This window comes from Hemicordylus capensis, chromosome 3 (genome assembly GCF_027244095.1).
Source record: "Hemicordylus capensis ecotype Gifberg chromosome 3, rHemCap1.1.pri, whole genome shotgun sequence".
Classification (NCBI taxonomy): Eukaryota; Metazoa; Chordata; class Lepidosauria; order Squamata; family Cordylidae; genus Hemicordylus; species Hemicordylus capensis.
Window position 1 is genome coordinate 122,469,282 of NC_069659.1, and position 21,485 is coordinate 122,490,766.

General features: G+C 42.5%; 1 protein-coding gene across 2 annotated transcripts in view; it reads left to right on the plus strand.

The window, feature by feature from the left end:
- Nucleotides 1-6,847, plus strand: part of PUDP (pseudouridine 5'-phosphatase) — a 99,275-nt gene extending 92,428 nt beyond the window's left edge. The window contains exon 4 of one of the 2 annotated variants that reach the window (XM_053310063.1): nt 730-940. In XM_053310063.1, coding sequence (XP_053166038.1) covers nt 730-840 — 111 coding nt within the window. In that variant the 3' untranslated portion in view covers nt 841-940. Of the gene's footprint in view, nt 1-729; nt 941-6,550 lie in introns of those variants that run through there. The other variant, XM_053310062.1, reaches the window with a different exon arrangement.
- Nucleotides 6,848-21,485: the final 14,638 nt, after the last annotated feature.

Below are 21,485 nucleotides of genomic sequence, written 5' to 3' on the forward strand. Positions count from 1 at the left end.
GAGCGCCTGCTACAGTTATTGTAGGAATAGTCTCCCTATCTCATATATTCTGTGACCATACTACTGCTTGTTTAGATGTAGAGGCTATTCTCACGACCAGCAAAAATCGGGCTAGGAGAGCCTAGCCTGTTTTTTGCTGGTTGTGTAAACCCACTTAATTGACCCTGCTCTTGGCTGAGGTTAGTGGAGTGAGCGCTCTGCTAACCCCATCTTTGTGCTCGTGTGTTGCCGCAGCGTGGCTCCATGCCTCAGCAACTCACAAGTAGACCCCCGACCGGGATGCTAAAAAGCAGCCTCCCGGCTCAGGGGTCTCTCCAGTACACCTTGTGTGCTTGTGCAGGGCATGCTGGAGCTTCTGAAAGCGTCCCTTCCGTTCAGCCCCCAATCCCTGCAGCCCCTCCCAGACTCCGTAACGGAGTCTGGGAGCTGCTTGTCTGCTGGGAGAACGGGCTTAGCCCACTCACCTCGCAAACCCTCTGGAGGCGGGCCTCACCAATCGTGAGACCCGCCTCTTATACTGTTATCCAGATTGGAGATATCTCAGTATTATGTTTTCCTGGGGGAAAACATGCAACAGAATTTATCAGATCAGAGTTGCAAAATTGCTACTGAATTTTCACCAGTTTGGGGCTAGAATGTTGTAGTGTATCTTCCATCCTAAAATCCTGGGTGTGTGGTTACTTAATTTTGTGCAGGTCTTCTCATATATTTGAACTTCCTCTGTTGCAGCTTGAATTCCAGAACTCCAGAATCAAATCTTTACTCTCTATGATATTGTTGATTAGAACCTGCCTGAATGACCTCAAGTTTGAGAACCAGATAATGCTTCGCTTCAGATGAATTCAAGTTGCTGCCATTTTAAAAAATTTTAAGGAGTCACTGCTGCATTAGTACAGGAGGCACAATCTGCGGCAATGTGATAGATGCTGTGTTATTGCAGAATTCTCCTGTGCTGCAATATGCCTAAATAAAGATGGAAGGCTTCTTGTAGAATATCTGTTTGGTAGGGCCTGAGAAATCTTAATCATAAGTATGTGAATGTTTTTACAGACATCAAAATTGGTTCTGATAAATGCCATTCAGAAGTGTTTCCCTGTTGGGGAGAATGCATGTCCTGAATACTTCTGGATTCTATTTGGCATCCCAAATGTCCTTTCTCTTTTCTCCAAGAATGCCTTATGTAGATAATTAGTCACAATGGGGACAATTTACCATCTGCAAGGAAAACATTTTTTTTAGTCTTATTCACAAAGGAGTCAATTTAGAGTCTGTAAGGAGAAACATCTTGTTTTTTAATTCTGATCCTAGACTGAAATACTTCCATTTTTATTTTATTTTATTTATTTATTTATTTATTTTATTTTTGTATCCTTGGGTACTGCTGATTTTAGCACATTAAGCTGGGTGGGGGGCGGCGGGGGAGAGGACAGACCTATATTTGTCTATCAAGAAAGCTCTTCAGCAATGCACAGATACAGGCTATACATTGCATCAGGATGCAGTTGGCCAGAGGTTTTCCAGATAGTGAGAGCCCTTGTACATCAGGACCTCTAGAAGGACTGCTCGTTGACCTGCTGTGACTAGTTTACAAGATACATCATAGATAAAGCCAGTTGCATTTGTTCCAACTTGGACTCCACATTGACTATAGAACCCAAGGATATACATTTTGGCAGCTTTCTGTTATGGGCTCTTTTCCGTTTCTGCATCCACGGGATATAGATAGAATCCTTGGAAGCATGAGGTCTATTCATGAGTTCAGCACTTGCCCACCACTGTTAAACCTGCCTAAGAGTGGGCAGAGAATTAATGCTTTCCTGAGGGAGGGAGTTGTACCAGATAGCTTAAAAGCAGTGATGCCTGTACCTTTTGGTTAATCCTCCGCTGAACAAAAAATGGACTTCGGGTTACATTCAATTCTGACAAAGACAGAAAACAACCTGGGTAAGTTGCATTGAGCATACACCAGCAGAGTATATTCTTTCATAAGTATTTGTCTTTGGCAAAAACATTGGTCAGTAATACTAGTTATGTTAACCATATCAACTGTTGCATAATAATGCTGGGTTCTAACTGACCCCACCACTTTCAAACATAAAATACATTTTAAAATTAACAGGCTCAGAGAAATTTAACAGTGTAACAATTATGAACAAATATGATTAAAATGTAACAATACTTACAAATTTAGCTAAATGTGCATTCATACCACACATTCTTTAGTCACTCCACACACAGTGAGGCGCTTCACACGATTACTGTGAAGTGCCTATGAGGTCTGCGGGGAGAGAGGGCTTAGCCCTCTCCTCCCTCAGATTATCATGTCCAGAGCCCTAGGCGGCTGGATCAGCTGCCCACACATCTACCAGCTCCATCACGGAGCCAGTGGGGATTGGGGGGCCACCTGGCCCCCAGAAGTCCAAGGATGCCCCATGCGAGTGCACAGGGCATTCTGGGGAGACGCCTGAGCCCAAGAGGCTGCAAGCAGCCTCCCAGTCAGGAGTCTACCTGTGTGTCGCCGTGCATTGCAGCGGCGCACAAGCAATAAAATGAGGTTAACTGAGTTCTCGCTCCGTTAACCTCATTTAAGGGGAGGGTGAATTAGGCAGGCTAGCTGCCTGGGAACCACTGGGCTCGCCTGCAAGCCCAGTGGCTCCCATGATTGGTAGAAAGTGGGCTAGGTTTCCTTAGCCCACTTTCTACCAATCGTGGGAATAGCTTCAGTAACTAAATGTTAGAAAATCAAATAGTGACGTTTACCTCCCAATAGATTCTAATCAATGGTTCTCTTTATCTGTCTTTGTATTCCTTTGGGCTGCCTTTAAGGGTTATTGATAGCTTAATAAGACTGCAGACAATCTTTTCATCTGCCCTAACAAAGCTTCGTCAATACACTTTGCGTAGCTCATAACTATTTCTGCAAATGTTTAGGAAGAGTGTTAACTAAGAATGGCCAGTAACTGTGGGTACTTGTTGAAATACATGGGCCTTGCTGAAAAGATTTCACAAATAGCCAACTAGCCAGCAAAAAAAATAATAGACAGTTACTATAACCCCATATATTTGACTGATAAGTATTGCTCAACATGAGTACTACAAAGAGTTTATATGCTTTGCCGTGTGTGTGTGTGTGTGTGTGTGTGTGTGTGTGATTGGCCCCCATAGCCTTTGTAGTGATCTTTTGCACACACACACACAAAATAATTTAAGATAATAGATAGAATGTTGTAATTCATTCTATATGCTCCTTTCTCACAATGAATATGTGTTGGCGGGGGCAGGTTCTGGTCTATGCACCTAAGAACATAAGAACAGCCCTTTGAGATCAAGCCCAAGGCCTATCTTGTCCTGTTTCCTGAAGTGGCCCACCAGATACCTCTGAGAAGGCCACAGGTAGGAGGTGGGGATATGCTGAGGCTATTCTCATGAGAAGCCTAACCCAGGGCAGCTGAGCTTGGGTTAGGCTGCTTGTGTGGAGCACCGAGATAGAGACAGATCCCAGCGCGGCCACCTCACCTAACCCAGCTTTTTACCCCAGCCTTAAGTCAGGGTTAAGGTTGCAAGTGCAGTGTCATGTGTGTGCTCAGGCTGCAGGCACACACAAAATACTGGGCAGCTAGAGGACCCAGCTGAGAGAGGATTGCTCAATGCACTGCACTCCTGGTGAGGTGCATTGATGGATGCCAGAGGACTTCCTCCGGTTCCTTGCTCTGCCATTCGCTGCTGCATGGCTCATGTGCCACACAAGTGGCAGAGCCTGTAAACAAGAATTGATCGTGTGCACAGAGGGCAGGCAGGAGCCTGCCTTCCTACCAGTCCTCCGCTCCACCAGCATTTTCAGTCATGCGAACGACCTTGTTCTCTCTCCTACTGTTATTCCTCTGCTCCTGGTGTTTAGAGGCATACTGCCTCTAAGGCAGGAGGTGGCCTATAGCCATCAGACAAATAGCCATTGATAGACCATGAATTTTTCTAAGCCCCATTTTGTCTGTTTTAACATCATTTGGGGTAGGGGATTCATGAGATTTTAGTTAGCACTCTAGGTACATAGTACAATCATTTCCTCCTTTTTTTGTTGTACCCCCCTCCCTTTTGTAAGACAAGTAGTGGATTAAGATTTGGAAGGAGGAACACTCAATTCAGTCCACTGTACTACTTTCCAACATGAGGCTGACATCCAGGGTAGTGTTGTATTAGCATAAAGCTGTTGTGCTAGCATGAGGATATAGTGCAATGGCATTGTACAAAGGAGCATCTGTTCCAGACTAGTGCTAGTGCTAGTAGAGGTTATTGTCAGGTTGTGCGATATTGCACGAGCTTGTATGTGTCCCAGAGATGTTCTTCCACTAGTAGTAAGACTATCACAACTTCACACAGCTTCACAATCTTAAGTGCACACACCTTCTAGTATACACACACATTAACAGATTCCTTGAGATTATGGGCCAGGCACCTTTTGCTTGGTTTCGGATTTTCAAAACATTAAGAAGAAAAAAGGGAAATATATACTGCAATTTTGACTATGCCAAAATGAAGCTTTGTCTATAGATAGGTTTTGTTCTATACATACATGTTAATGAAATTTTAGTACTATAGCTGCATTTCATTTTAGATTGAGGTATGCAATGGTTAATGTATTTCAGGTTTTATACAAAGTATTTGCCTGATACTGTATAAATGCAAAGTTGGCATTTAGTGTTTTATTCTCATGGAGGACAGGTCTATCAGTGACTATTAGTCTGGTGGCTGTGGGCCACCTCCAGCCTCAGAGGAAGGATGCCTCTCAAAACCAGTCGTAGGGGGGCAACAGCAGGAGAGAGGGCATGTACATAACTCTTGCCTGTGGGCTCCCCAGAGGCATCTGGTGGGCCACTGTGTGAAATGGGATGCTGGACTAGATGGGCCTTGGGCCTGATCCAGCAGGGCTGTTCTTATGTTCTTATTCTGACCTTTCTTTTCTACTCACACATCTTTTGAGACAAACCTGTAAACCAAAAGTTTCTTCTCTCATGTGTGGATATAAAATTTCTATATTAACAATGTAGTTAGAGAGGGAGAACAGATAGAATACAATAGAAGTAATATTTTATTAACAAAATGAGCTCATTTAATTTTCAAAATACAGATCTGATGTATATTTATGGCTTAATAAAGAATAAGAATGGCTTAAATAAAATGTTTGTTTCCAAAATTCATCTCGGGCTGAGTATTGAGCAATACATCAGTGAAGACATAAAAAATATTTTGTCTCTTATGTGCTTGGCTTTTAATGACAACAGTAATGCAGATTTCTAACCATAGCACTGCAATAATATTATGTGAAATAACTGTTAGTTCTGTTGCAAAACAATATCTGCAACTGCCATTTTTTTATTATATAAATGTGACCTTACCTTGCCCAGTGATAAAGTCCTAAAATTGCTGCATCCATCCTAGTTGTAATTGTTTCCCTCTTTGAAAAATTGACTCTGATCTAGAAACTCACATGCATGTTAATCTACACGCTACAACATGTAGAGGCTGTTTTCACTAGCAGCGAAGATGGGGCTAAGGCAGACAAGATGGGGTTTGGCTCCAGTGAGGAGGTACGTGGTTCCCAGCAGCACCTTGGCAGCTAACCAGCCTAAGGAGCCCACCTCTTTAACAAGATTAAGGGAGTGAACCCTCCCTTAACCCTATTCAGTTCATCATCAGTCAGCGCCAGCTGCTTTCAGCCAGTGTTGCAACACTGACAGGTACTTGTCTGCCTCTGGGTCCATCCCCACAATGCACCCACAATTTGTGGGATTTCCCATTGTGGGATTTTGGGAGGGCAGGACAATGAATCCCAGCCTCAGAGCAATCAGCCAGCACAACACTTTGAGTCTCTCTAGTGTAGAAAGGCATTTGTCTAAAGCACAAGTGGTTGGCAAGGTCCTGCCTGGCAAACCCTGGATGTGTCCACTGGTGCTGCTACCCACCATCACCTGGTAAGCCTCACCACTGGACCCTGGCTTACCAGGTGGTAATGGTGGTAGCAGCAGTAGATGTCCTGAGAGGAGTGTCTGTTGCTGTCAAGGCCCAAATAGGAAGTTTTTCTGGACTCTTGATGCATCCTGAAGGATGAACCTCCATCCGTTCCCCCTTTAATGGTGCCTTTTCACCAGGAAAATGTAAAAAGGTAGTAAATGAACACCCTCTGCCAACACCCTTTTACCTGTCTGATCAGCCAGGCACCATGGGGGCAGGGGAAATAAGGGCTATCCATACCCTTCCCTTTCAGAGGATGCCCAGAGGATGGGCACCACTGGGGAGTAATTGTTCTCCCTGGAAAATGTGGCTTAGCATGAAATGGGGGACCCAGAACAGAGTGTTGCCCTACATCTGCCTGGATCCTGGTGCCACTCCTGACCTAAAGAATATATTTTTATGGGTAGTTTTGCCTATTCTAAAAATACTATCACTCAAAAGGTGATAGGAACACTATATGTGCCCAGATAATTATTGGTTACAGGATACTAATAATCAACATCTTCTAATTTCTCCCCCCCCCCCTCTTTCCAATTCTCAGTGCCTTGTGTTTGAAGATGCTCCCAATGGGGTCAAAGCATCACTGATGGCTGGGATGCAAGTGGTGATGATTCCAGATGAAAACCTGAATAAAGAACTTACAAATGAAGCAACTCTAGTCCTCCAGTCTATGAACGATTTCAAGCCAGAACTCTTTGGTTTACCACCATTTCTTTGAGAACAGTTTTTTAAAAAAAATTAGCTATCCTTATTTGGGGTAAATGTGTGTCCATAATCCCTATAGTAATAATATGTTCCATTTTTGTTATTAAAGTTTACTACACAACTTGCATTCAAATTCAGGTTTGTTGGAAATTTTCCTCTTCCTTATGACACTCATGCAACAAGGATATTTCACGCAATAGTTATAAATGCAAAATAGGCTTCTCAGAGTCTGAGAAGCAGCCCTTTGTACCTCCAGGCATATACTCCCCCAAATTCAGAACCACTTCAGAAGGGGGTCTCTAGAGTAATTCAAGGAAGTGCTGCCAGAGGGAAAACAGGAGCTCTAGTCACATGTTACCATATTTTATGGACTATAAGATATACTTTTTTCCTCGAAAAATATCCGCCCACATTCAGGTGCGCCTTATACTCGTAACTGCATCTTATATTCGTAAGCCTGCCCAACAGGTTCAAGGGGGGGGCTATCCCCCGGCAAAGCTGTACCGATGCTAAAGGAGGGGTTTGGGGGCGACCCTCTATTAACCCCGTGCCGCCTGGGGACTGCCGCTCCAGCTCACCCTCCGCCGCTTGGGCCGTGGACTCCTCCTCCTCCCCCGACGAGCCGGTGGCCTCCAAGGATCGTGCAAGTTTTACATCACCACCAGCAACACCATCGTTATCAGCTCTCCCTCCTGTTTTACTTTCTGCAAACATGTTCAGCTGCCTACCGGTAATTATATCAAGATGGTTCGCTGCCCGTGGCAATGACCTTGAGTGGCAATGACCTTGAGTGGCAATGACCTTGAACAAGGGACTGGAGGAACTGCGCATTGGATCCTTATCACAATTGCTCAGGCAACAATAGCTATGTCGCTGCCCCATCCCCCCTTTTTGCCTGGTAGCTCTTCTGATGCAGAGAGGAAGGCTTCAAGGAGCAGAGTGTTCATGCTTCAATGCATGTCATTTCATCCTTTGGATTTTTGTCTGTCTTGGGTTATGTGCAGGGATCAGAACTGATAATCCGATTCGACGAATGGATTCGAAGAACCCTAACTGTAATCAGTGCTCCTGTGTGTTCTACAATTCTTTCCATCGTTTCACTCCAAACCGTCTGTATTTCTTGCAATGTGTTTTTTGTAGTGTGAGTGAAGCAGCCACATGCAAAAGACTACAAAACCAGCACTGCAGTGTGCAGCCATGCATGCATGGAAATATCTGGGACTTTTAATTGACCATACCAAGAGAAGAAAGTGCAAAGAAGTAGGAGAGCCAAAGTGGTGGCCGCTCCCTCCCCTGGAAGTTCATATGACCCCTGCCTGCCCACCCCAAGTATGTGCATTCTGGTGAGGAGAAGGAAAGCTCGAAAACGAAAGAGGTTTGTTTTTTTTAATAGGGTCAGAAGCAAGGTTGGAGAGAAAACAAGGAGTGGAGTAGGAGCAATTGAAAGAGGACTTGTCTGAGGCAAGAAGAAAGGAGAATAAACTGAAGCAAGGCTGAGAGTCCTTTCCTGGAGCTAGCAGCACTTTTCGGTACAGTTTTGATAACAGTTTAATATGTCAAAACTCTGAAAAACTGGATTAAAATTAAGGTGCATCTTATAGTCCGTAGCGTCTTATAGTCCATAAAATATGGTATGTTCTATGAACATATAATCTGTATACAGTGTGCGGATTAGGAAAAATGTACATACATACAGTTATTCACACATATTGAACACACATACAGTAGTACACCATGTATCAATACCCTGCAATTGAGGGAGTTTGCATACATGTTCACTTTTAAAATGAGGTCATGTGCAAGCATTCACTCAACACATGTGCATGGGTAAAGATATCTGTACTCATGTACAATGTAATGTCTGATTGGGGCTAGGGACATCCTTAGTTGTGCATGTAAGTTCTTTTGAATGCCAAAATGGTCTCATGCCCTTTGTGTTGCATGGTTTGCCATTCCACATTTCTGCAATGTTCTGATTTTCAATGTATTCTGTCATATAAGATCCCCATTTTAGTTTGAACAGGAGTTGGTATGGGGTAAAGTAAAATTGTGCTGTCAAGTCGGTGTCGACTCCTGGTGACCATGGAGCCATGTGGTTTTCTTTGGTAGAATACAGGAGGGGTTTACCATTGGGGTAGAAGATCCCAAACATTCTTCTGCAAAATCCTTATTTGCCTTGGGTCAAACCAGTTGAATCAGATTGTATGCCTGTGGGTAGGGCCCTGTTAATTTTTGTCTTTGTGAAATGTTATTCGTTTTAAATGTGTTAAAAGTAGGGATGTGCAAATTGATTCGGGTACAAATTGATTTGTACCCAAAGCTAGCTGATTTGGGTGATTTGGAGACAAAACAAATCACCACTGTGGTCCATTGGCTAGATTGGGGTACAAATCTAATCACACCAGATTCGATTCAAATCAATTTGAGATTTGGACCCTTCCTATTAATTCCCCCAGATTCCCAGCTTTCATTAAAAAAAAAAAAAAGCTAGGCTCTAGCCCTTGTACAAGTGGAGTTATGGAGCAAAATGTCTGGTCACTATTTTTCAAGTGTTTAGGCTCTTTGGTGTCTAATAACCTTTCCTCATAATGAATCCCTATGAGGATTCATTACAGACCAAAGAGTCTAAACACCTCAAAAATTCCTAAAATATAAACTGAGTACCCAGTGGCTTGAGGGTTGAGGGGTAGTTGGAACACGGGATGCCACTAATTCCCCATTCCCACCTGCAAAGCAGTGGGGTCAAAATGAACAGAAGAAATGAAGGTGTGTAATGAAGACACAAAAGAATCTGAAGACTTCAAAAATAACCAAAATAAACTGAGTACGTGTGTGTGTGTGTGTGTGTGTGTGTGTGTGTGTGTGTGTGTGTCGGGGGGGGGGAAATAGTTGACACATGGCAGTTTACAGTTGGCACTGTCCAATGATGGTCAAAATCAACAGAAGAAATGAAGGCATATAATGAATCCTCATAGGGATTCATTATGAGGAAAAGTTATTAGACACCAAAGAATCTAAACATTTCGATATTCCTAAAAATTAAAATGAGGACCCCACTGCCTTATGGGGGATGGGGTTTAGTTGGCACATGGCAGTTGAGAGTTGGCACTGTCCAGTGACAGTCAAAATGAACAGAATGAAGGTGTACAATGAATTCTCATAGAGGATGACTCAAAGGCGTAGTTTGTCATGATGTTATCCACCCTGATTCATGATCCAACAGGGGACTTATTAGGTGCAGCAAACTAATAGGTCATAATTAGTAAATTTTTCATTGCACACCTGCACATTTGAGGTGCAAGTGGGAACAGATTTGGACCATATTTGCTACAGTTACAGGGATACATAGGGACATTCAAACATAATAGTTTGTGTTGATGTCATTCACTCCAAGATGGCAGACACATGTGTGTTAAAGGCACAAGTGTGCACTGCCTAACCAAAGAATCTAAACATTTCAATATTCCAATTTGTGTTTTTTATTAATATTATAATACGGTAAAATTTATAGTTGTTATCACGAAAAGAGGTGCATGGGAAGTCAATTTGTAATTGTGTTTATTATGACTGTTATTGTTAAAAGTTAATAAAAATTTGAAATAAAAAGGGGGAAAAAACATTTCAAAATTCCTAAAAATTAAAATGAGGACCCCACTGCCTTACGGGGGATGGGGTTTAGTTGGCACATGGCAGTTGAGAGTTGGCACTGTCCAGTGACAGTCAAAATGAACAGAAGCAATGAAGGTGTACAATGAATCCTCATAGGGATTCATTATGAGGAAAAGCTATTATACAGCAAAGAATCCAAACAACTGAAAAATAATGACTGCATATTTTGCTCCATAACTCCACTTCTACAAGGGCTAAAGCATAGCTTTTTTTAAAAAAAATGAAAGCTGGAGATCCGTGTTAGGGTTAGGCTATGGCAACTTTGAATCTCCATTGTTTTGTATTGCGGACATGTTCAAAATCAGTAAAAACTAAAATAATTCATTAAAAATCAACCAAGTGCCACACTGCCTTGAAATATGGGTGGTAGGTGGCACCCATGGGGACCTACCCACCAACCAAATTTGGTGCCCATAAGACCTTGATAAGTGGTCCTAATTGGTCCGAATATGAATTGAATCAAAGCAAATACAAATCGAATCTGGGGTGATTTGGAGGGGGTAGATTTGGATACACAACAAATCAGAGGTGATTTGGGCACAAATTGAATTTAAAAAATCAATTTGTACACATCCCTAGTTAAAAGTAACTAATTTGTACTATGGTTATAATCTGTTCATTTAGATGACCGCTGCAGGCCTGCTCAACCATTTCTCTTGTCTAAGCATTTATTTTGCTCATTGACACTTTTCCTGTTTTTATTTTCAATCTGCTTTTGGCCTTTTGTCTCTCATTTCACTGCCAGCAGTGGAGAGAACATCACTTCCCAGCTTCAAGGAAACGTTTGCTCCTGCATATCTGCTAAATGTACAAGAGATATTTCCTTATCCCTCCCCACCCACCCAATTTACCATTCCAGGCTTAATTAGCTCCATTTCCAGGCTTAATTAGCTCATTTTTTTCTTTATTTAGGTTGAATGTATTACATGCTATTTCCTTTGCTATGTTTGTTTGAGGTTTCTCTATGAATTTCAGTTTTTGAGTACCGTATATCACAACATGTCTGGTGAATATATTTACAGTGTTGCCTAAGGAATATAGAGTTGGTGGTACTCAGCACGGACTCACATTCAAATCCTGCATCAGGAAAAGCCAAATTCTTGTTATGACTCAATTGCCATAGTTGCATGTTTTATTGTTTTATGTGACTCCATTTTTGCTAGCTATAGAAAATGAAGAGTGTAGCAGCAAAAGTCACCTCTAAATACTCCGCTCAGGACACCTCTGGCTCCAGAAAAGCACAGCTCACATTTTCTCAAGCTTATCTTCACAGACATGGGGGCTACTGAGGCGTGTGTGTCATTTTAATGAAAGCTGAAATGTTAAAAGACATCAAAATCTGTGCTGCATAATGATTACAAAGTGTAATCATTGCCTGAAAACATAATGCTTTAATGTCTCAAAGGTTTCAAATCTTTCTTTTCTCACCTCTATGATTGTACACAACTTGGTCTTGAAAGTATATTCACTTTCAGAGTGACTTGCCCAATGCTGTTGTGAGTCCCTAGCAAGAAATGTGATTTGTAGTCAAGCTAAAATCCAGTGCTACGTGGAGCTGCATTTTGGAACGTATGCACAGAAATGTTTTTTCTTTAGAGCCTGAGCCTGGAAGACTGGAAGTAAAAGAAAGCTAACACATGCACAGACTCTGGAATGTAGTTCTGTTTAACACCGAAATGAGATTTGGAGACAAGGTACGTAGCTGTTTGCCCTTTCCAGGAAAGGAGAGAGAAACTATTTCCGAAGAGGCAGTAGCCTTTTTCAAGCTAAAACAGAGAATGGGGGACTTTCCTAGTCACTTGGGGGAAAGGCAAAAAGAGATGTAACCTGAAAATTTGCCACATGTGAAGTGTATTGAGTTGAGAAAATTCCCTCTATTCTGACAAGATGTCTTTTTCAAGGGCAATAATTCTCTACTGTCTGATGTTCCAATAAAATGCTCTCTGAGTTTAAATAGAATCTCTCTCTTTTTCTTTGTCTTTGTTCTTCCTTACTACTACAGGTGAATGAGCAAGTGGCCATTTGCAGGGCTGATTTTGCATAATTCAATTTTAGTGACCTCGGCAATACCTTTTCAGTATATGAACATAACAACAGCCCTGCTGGATCAGGCCCAAGGCCTATCTAGTCCAGCATTTTTTTTCCAGTACAGTGGCGCACCAGATGCCTCAGACAAGAGGTGAAGGCATGTCCTCTCTCCAGATGTTGCTCCCCTGCTACTAGTATCGAGAGGCATAGTGCCTCTGAGGCTGGTGGCCTACAGCCACCAGACTAGTAGTCATTGATAGACCTGTTCTCCATAAATTTGTCTAAGCCCCTTGTAAAGCCCTCCCAGCTGGTGGCCGTCACCACATCCCATAGCAAAGAGTTCCATAGATTAATGAAGCACTGTGTGGAAAAAAACAACTTCTAAATTTCCCGACCTTCAGTTTAATGGGGTGACCCCCTGGTTTTAGTGTTGTGAGAGAGGGAGAAAAAAATTTTCTTGGTCCAACCCTCTACACTCCATGCATAATTTTATACACCTCGATCATGTCTCCCCTTAGTCGCCTCTTTTCCAAGGTAGAGCCCCAGATGCTATAGCCTAGCCACATAAGGAAGGTGCTCCAGTGTTCATAAGAAAGGTGCTCCATTGCACACAAATTATATAATTAAATTGTTTTTTAATTGTGTGTTGCCACATGTAGAAACTCTTACTTCTCTTTCACTGGACGTTTCTTTCACTATAGCTGGAGAGAGCTTTCATGTGTAAAACAGGTGCCTTTTGGGACCCTTTTCTGTCATAATTGCTTAAATCCAACAGGGGACTTATTAGGTGCAGCAAACTAATAGGTCATAATTAGTAAATTTTTCAAAGTATTTTATCTAACTGGGAATGAAAAAGCCAAGGTACATTTCACTTACAATCTTGTCCAAAAGGAATGCTAACAGAGCATTGCAAGTCCTCTAGAAAGACATGTTCACTTTGATAAGTATTCATGATTACAAAACAAAAGGACATTGATACATGATATGACTGATGTGTTCTAAACAGCTAATACTTGAAACCTGACTACTAATTGTAGTCAGACTTTTCCATGTAACATACACACACACACACACAGACACACACACAATACAGGTCACAAGGAATCCACTCTGAGCAGAAAAATCTCTTCTTCTAGATAACCTAGGAGAAAAGAAAGGTAGTCAACACGGTGCTATGTCTCGTTTGATTTTGAAATCAGGTGGGACTGGGAAACGAGGAAGGAAATGATTACTTGGGAATTATCTGGATAATCTGGTTTTCAAACGTTAATAAGACTATCTTTTTTTGTAGTCCCGGACCTCTTATGGTGTTATAATGCCCATTCATGTAGTTGGAAGTACATGAAAGTAAGAATAACTATGGGCAGTGCATCTTTTGTTTTTAGTGTTCCTTGCGGTAGGTTTATGAGATCACCCAGCATTCCATGTGTGTGTCCCCCATCAACTTTGCAATGCCTGGACCAATATGAAACAAATTGGGTGCAGTTGTAGGGACACGTAGGGACACCTCAACAGCGTAGTTTGTGATTATACCATCCATCCCAATTCAAGTTGACGGACACGTAAACATTTGATGTGTAATTGGGCTAACTTGTGAAACACCTAACTGATTTGAATCAAATTTGCTACAGGTGTAGGGACACATAGGATGACTCAAAGGCGTAGTTTATCATGATGTTATCCACCCTGATTCATGATCCAACAGGGGACTTATTAGGTGCAGCAAACTAATAGGTCATAATTAGTAAATTTTTCATTGCACACCTGCATATTTGAGGTGCAAGTGGGAACCGATTTGGACCAAATTTGCTACAGTTACAGGGATCTATAGGGACATTCAAACATAATAGTTTGTGTTGATGTCATTCACTCCAGTTCAAGATGGCAGACACATGTATGTTTAAGGCACAAGTGTGAACTGCCTAACCAATTTGGACCAAATTTAGTCCAGTTGTAGGGATCGTGAAAGGAAGGTAGGCAGATTAGTTCTTGCAAGAACAACTTGCTGAATTACCCCTTTGTCTAAAAATGGGCTCCTATCCGTTTGCCTTTGAACAAAAAGTCCCCACATCCCTTGTGCTCTCTACTGCAGGGCTTCAGCCTTGTGACTTATCACCTCTTCTCTACATAGCATCAGGACAGGATTACAGTAAATCCGAGGCATCAAATAATGTAATTGCTCTTAAGGTACTGTGTTTTAGACCCTAAGATATGTTGAATAAACACTAGGTTAATATTCTTGATGTATGTCTCTTTCTTACAGTATTCTAAAGCACATTAGCATTGTGCACATTACCGCATTGATTACACCAGTGCAGAAAAGGAATCCTGAAAAATTTGTACGGTTTTTTCAGCGTTGTATTTCGAAATATCAAATATGTAAGAAAAAAAAAATCAGGCTGAAAATTGTGGCATACCATTCAGATGACTGCACATACACAAAGACCAGAAATAATAAACAGAAGAATGACTGATTGCTAACACATTGATACCATTCTGTAAAAAAGGGCAGGTTATTTGGAATCTGAAAATCCAGGAAGAAATTCAGAAGGGCAATATTTTGTAAATATGCCTAAGAGAGTGCATTTTCCCTTCCCACAATTCTGCCTGATAAAGACAAATCTGTACAGTAACTAAGCAAAAGAATGCTGCATGCAAAGAGTGAAAGTAGACATATATTCTGTGGTGAAAGTGGTTTGTACATGTATTCTCTGCTCTGAAAACCAATGTCTAGGAGATTGTTCCTGTATATACAAACTTATTACACCACACAGTGTGTGCGTGTACCCCCTCCTATGACACATCTGGTGTTTCCTAAGTAACTATCCTTTCCTTACCTGTCTTCTTAAACCTTATCTTTACTTTCAAATGTTGAGCCTGGAGGAAGTAGCTGGTTTTGTTAAGGTGGCCAAGACGGCATCAGGTGAGCAGCTCTCTTGAAGCTCTCCCAGGATCTTAAAAGATTTTTTATAGTTGTGATGGAGTTTTAGAGATTGTAACAGGAATTTTAAGCTGGAAACAGCAGCACAGAGGTGAATTGTGTATGTTTTTACCCCTCTTCCACTTTCTTCTTCACAACAAACTAGTAATTTGGATAGAGACAGGACAACTGCTTATAACTCTCCTGATAATGGGAAAAAATGAAGATGTAAAGCCAGCCCCAGGTGCGAGGAAGAGCATTCTGTAAGCAAGGCTCCGAAGCAATGGTGGATTGACGACCTTCCAAATCTGAGCAACTCTGTGAGTAGTTTAGACTCTCTGGCAACAGAGAACCATTATGCCTTGTAGACACTGAATCCACTCCCAAGGAGCGAGATGGCTCAGCCGGAGTTGAGCAGCGTCTTAAGGAGACTGAAGGGAAACAACACCCATACACAAACAGCTGCAGAGAAATTGAGCTCTGAATTTACTTCTGATTTCCTAACTGATTTTATATAATAAAACTGCCTCCTCACTTCAGAAACTATAATTTCAATCTTTGGGAAACTTGAAAATGTGGGGAGGAAGATAGACAATCTTAGAGATGACTTCTCAAAGTTCATGCAGAGGTTATCGGGCCCAGGGAACCAACCAGCCCTGGGCCTTAATTGTCTGTCTGAATTGGATGTTGCCTCTTCTGAGCACCCCCTACAACCAGTGAAATTAACTGAACTAAAAGGTCTGAGAAGCTATGGAGTGGGGGTAAATGTCACACGAGTCCTCCAGACCACAGAGATAGTCCTGCAAATAGCATTGAACAAGATCAATAAATCAAGATGGGGATCCAGGAGGATATCTCATTCTCACTGTCCCAAATCCTGAGATGTGATCAAATGGGGTTCACTGGATGCCGTCCTCCCCATATATGAAAAGATTTTTGCTTCCATTTGAATGCCCAGTGATGCCTCTTATGCTTCAAAGAATGAAACGCTAAGTACGCTAGAAATCTTTTTGAACCATTTATAACAAGATTCTTCTGTGCAAACACTGCTAAAGAGAAACCCTTGCTCTGAAGCTGTGAGCAATAATCAGAGTGGTAAAAGACTAGGCAATAGGATCACCTTGGAAACATCCTTGGCTCCAACTAGTTCAAGAGTTGTTAAAAATCAGAATTCCTTAGATAAACATGAGAACCAGATGCAGTCATCCACCCCAACTTTTAAAGTTAACTCTTCAGATGCAGACTTCCAGACCCGAGCTGATCTAGATGCCAAATTGCTGGAATAAAATGTGCTTTTGAGGAAGTGAAAGAGCAAACAGCAACTCTCTGATCACTCCTCTATGCCCAGCTGACTTGTGTGATAAAAAGTGACCAGGAGAGTGAAATGGAATGTATTAATGTAACAGGAGATGCTGGGTCGAACTGTTCTCGTTTGGACTCATCTTGCCAGCCCTATTTAAATAGAGGCGCTGAGCTGAGCACCTCTGGTACTCTTTCCTCCAGAGTATACCAAGTGAAGATGAGCAGGCAGTTCATCTGATACAATCAGTCACTCTATCCCAACTTTGATGAGGCATCAGGTCTTCGGGTCTCTCCAGTGCCTTAACCTGATCTCTTAGTCACAGTGGGGGAGGATTCTGCAATAAAGGAGCCTCGGAGCAACACTACAGTCCACACTGTCCTGGCTCTTCCTTTGGATGTGATATCAGCTTTCCAGGAATCCACATCCCCAGCTCTGAACACAGCAATGACGATTCTACAGTCCAGTCCCAAGATGTCCCTTTCATCAGGATCCCAAATAACAGAGCAGTCTCCCCTGGATGTGTGCCCAATGGGTCTGACAATGCCCCAAGTTCTACCAATCTGGTTCAGTTACCAAATCCATCTGAAGAGCAGGCTTTTGTCCCAGCCACTGCTGAATTACCCAAGTGACAATTATCAGCTCAGTGTGGTCTTCCCCTTTGCACATGGAATTAAGCTGGTTGGGCGTGTAAATCTAGAGATCTCTTTTGTAAAATACCTGTCTAAATTTGATATTCTTTTCCTGCAGGAGACTTGGGTCATGGATAAGACTGAGGTGGATGGTTTTTATGTACAGCATGTCAGTGCCTTCCCCCAGTAGACCCAAAGGAGGATTGTCCCTATTACTTGCAACAGGACTTCATGTGAAGATTACCCCCATACCCTTTCATGACTGGTGGGTGGCTGCAGTTTTACTGCAATTTAATCAAGCTCAAATTGTTCTGATTAATATATACTTAACCCCTCTTCATAATTACTCCCTGATAGGGCAGCAATGGCAAAGTCTAGGTAAATATTTAGAAGAATGCATTGAGGCCAACCTCCCTAGCCTATATTTTAGTGGGAGGTGATTTCAACTCAAGGATGAAGCAGGGTGACACAACCCTATATACTCATTATCATGCTGTCCCACCAGAAGACATGGGGGACTTCCTCCTCCTCTCCCCATCCTCTGCAACAGGCCAAAGATGGGAAATGTAATTTTGCAGCCCTATGTTTGGGAAATGTATTTTTGCAGGCCTGTGTTGCAGGCAAGTTGACCAATCAGTTTGATGTGTATTCTAAATGGAGCAGCGAGTGGAGATGGCACAGCAGAATTTACCTTCTGGTCTGGGAACAGGATGTCAACCATGGATTACAGGATCACCGTAACCTGGTCAATTGTGTTGTTCAAATGGAGGTTGACTCTCGCCCTGATAGCAATCATCTCCCTTTGATTTTAAGGATGATTTGATTTTAAGGATGTCATTCTACAGATAAATTTAGGGACTCTCTAAAAGTTGTCAGAAATGTGGAGGCTATTGTTTCAGCAGGGAGCACATTCCAGAGTCTTGGGGCAGCAACAGAGAAGGCTCGTCCATGTTTAGCCACCAGATGAGCTGGTGGCAACTGCAGTTTCCACTGAGTCCACAGGCACTGCCATCCACCCTGGATGATCTCAATGGGCAATGGGGCACATAGTGAAGAAGATGTTCTCTTAAATACCATATTTAGAAATGTCTGTCAGAATTTAAGCCCACTGTTCATATCATCAGTATTTTACAAATATAAGTCTTTGAGGAAGGACACCATGAGCCTGGATTTGATCATTTCTCAGCAGTTGCTTATTTGAATTGCAGGACATGATCCTGTTTGAGCATTGCACAAACAGTCCAAACCAGCACTGATTTTGTTGTACAAATTGTCACCACAGTTGACTGTACTGAATAATCATTACCACAAGCATACTATGCAATGCAGTGTGCAGAACTGATGCTGAACAGAAATACCATATAAGATCAGGATTTTGCAGCATTTTACAGTACTGCTTTCAAACAGTACAACTAGTAGATTGCCAAGTCAGATGCATAAAAAACACGAAATTTCTAAGGTGGGGGCCTAGTAATAGCAACAGACTACCAACACTTGAAAAATGTGGGGAACGTTCTAGTACTGAGGTAAAGCCAAGCAAGCATAAAAGGGAAGGGCCTGGTATAAAGGAGAGGCCCAGAAGCCCCAAATGACCTGAGACCTTTTCAAACTATCCACCTGAGGAAAAAGAGGGGGGGAAGTTGGGGAAATAGGTTCCCTTTCAGAAACTTGTCTATCAACCAGCATAATAGCCAGTGAGGCTGTTCTCATGAGCAACCAAGACTGGGCTAAGCCCAGGCTTGGCTGCCTATGAGAACTGCCGGGATTGGTGCCACAGCGGCAAACCTGCCTATGGAGCTTGCCATTTATCCGAGGTTAAGGGTGTAAAGTGTGCTCTCACTCAGGCTAACTGCTTTTGCGTGAGCTCCAGCTGCTCCCAGCCAGTGCTGGCACAAGTGGGGACTCCCAGCCATCACCGGGGGGAGGGGGGTCTCCACAGTGCACTGCACACTCACATGGCGCATGGATATCCAGGGGCCAGGAAGATGCATCCTAGCCCCCGTGCTGTCAGGGGCAGCATCTGGGCGCATGATCCGCATGCCCAGCACTACAAGACAATCATCTCTAGGGCAGGTAAGCATTGCAAGGCTTTATCCCCACCCACCCGCCATCACGTTTGATCATGAGAATGGCCCCAGTCAGTCTTGGCTTGTTCACTTTCTCACATGCTGACGTTCTCTTGAGTTTCAGAAGGAGAAACTGCTCTCTCTCAGGCACATTTGCTGCCTGTTTCTGTGGCCTGCAGCTGGGTGCTTGATATAAGAAGAGGCTGTGCCATTCTATCTCAATGTACCCAGGGTGCTTTGTTAGTGCTCCCTAGCAGGCAGAGGATGGCGTGGGTGGTAGTAGCGGCAGCAACCAAGAAAGAGCAAGACTGACTGATTGAAGTAGTGCTAGATTGGTTGCAGGGTGGATTGATCTAAATCCCACCATCACATCTCTTCAGTGGCTATTGCTGGTGTCTCCATGTGTTTCTTTTAAGATAGTGAGCCCTCAAGGGACAAAAGATTATCCTCTCATTCTGTTTGCTATGTAAATAACTTTGATTTCCCCCCTGAAAAGTGGTATATAAATATTCTAAATCATAATTAATAACAATATTTTGTGAATATTTTTCAATGGCAGTAAGAGAACTAGAAGGCCAAAAAGGAGATGGAGTTGCTTATCTAAACACACACGCACTCTCACACACACTGCATTTTCATTTAAAGTTTTAAACCAACCGTCTGAGAACATCTTATGAATTTGTTACCCTTTAGGGAGGACTTTGGGTTCTTTAGACTAATTGATGATTTATGAGATGTATGAAACATACATAGTGCATTATATCTGTGACAGATTAGCTTTTTCATCACTAATGATCCTTCTGCCTGAGCTAACAGCTGATGTTTGTCACTGAATGGAGAAAGAGAGACAGAGAGAGAGACAGAGACAATGCAGTGTAGACCATAAAAGAGAAAATGAGTCAGGAGAACATTTTTTACTAGATAGTAGCAATAGCTCAGGAGTTATTGTAAATAGAAATGGTTCCATGGAAATGTCGTAAGTGCTCCAAAACTGAATCTGTGTAAGCTCTTAAAACCTTTTTACTTTAGTGTTTCTAGAGTCAAGAGTAGAAGACACAATGGAAGATCTGTGTTGTTGCTGTTTTTGTTTCATGCTTTCATTTGGTTTTGAAGAATCTGTGAATGAATATTAACAGTGAGCTTTAAAGGCTAACATGAGCCATCTCCACCTTCTTGTGCACACAGTAAATAAATCATGCATACTTGGGCACCCACTTTTTCTTCACAGCAGGAATCAGACAGCTTCTGGTTAGATTTGCCAAACAGATCACAGGCACTGTGTACAATAATGAAGATATTAAGATGTTCGTAGTAGATTTGATTTATTTTATTTTATTTAAAAGCTCTTTTCTACTACAGTGTTTTAATCAAGACTAAAAGGGTAAACATTTGATATTCCAAAATGAGTGGTAACTCCACTGAAGTGTTCTTCACCATAAGGCCCTTGGCAACCAAATCCTGGGTTACAGCTCCTGTTTCACACGAGTATATCCCTCAGGTTCTGGCAACAGTGCCCCCATCAACCCTAAGGACAGCTCCCTGACTTACTGGGCCTATGCAAAGCTTTTGGCGAAAGCGCAGGCCCCCTGGCACCATGTGAAGGTGTCCATTTCCACTGCATAGTGCTTCACTTTGCCCAGTGCCAGTGGACTAATTTAATGGGAATGAAGCCCTCTTGAGTCCCTGCACCATCTTGGAAGGCATGCACAGAGTGCTGGGGAGTGTAGCCCTTCCCAGTGCTTTCCCGACAGAGCTCTCAGCACTGAAAAAAGCACAGGACTGTGTGGAGGTCAGCCCAGTAGGAGATGGCTCTCACACTGAAGGGTATGTTGTTGTTGTTGTTTGCCAAAGTGGCCTCCACTTGAAAAACAATGAAGATCAGTGTCTAGTCTGTGTAAGCAAAGCGCATGGTTTTTCACAAACGTAAAGACAGATTTACCAGGTGTCCATTCAACCCAGTGGCAGGTTAATATCCAACCATTTTTTAAATGTTAATTAGCCTTTGCATATCCACTTCTGCATTATGATACTGAAGGCAGTAGCTGTTGTCCTGGCTGGTTAAGCAAGCATGTGTGAAGTCTCTGCGGGGACACTCCAGGAGCTGTTGCACAACTCTCCCATCTTCCTGCACATGCGGTGTTGTGTCACAGGGTGTT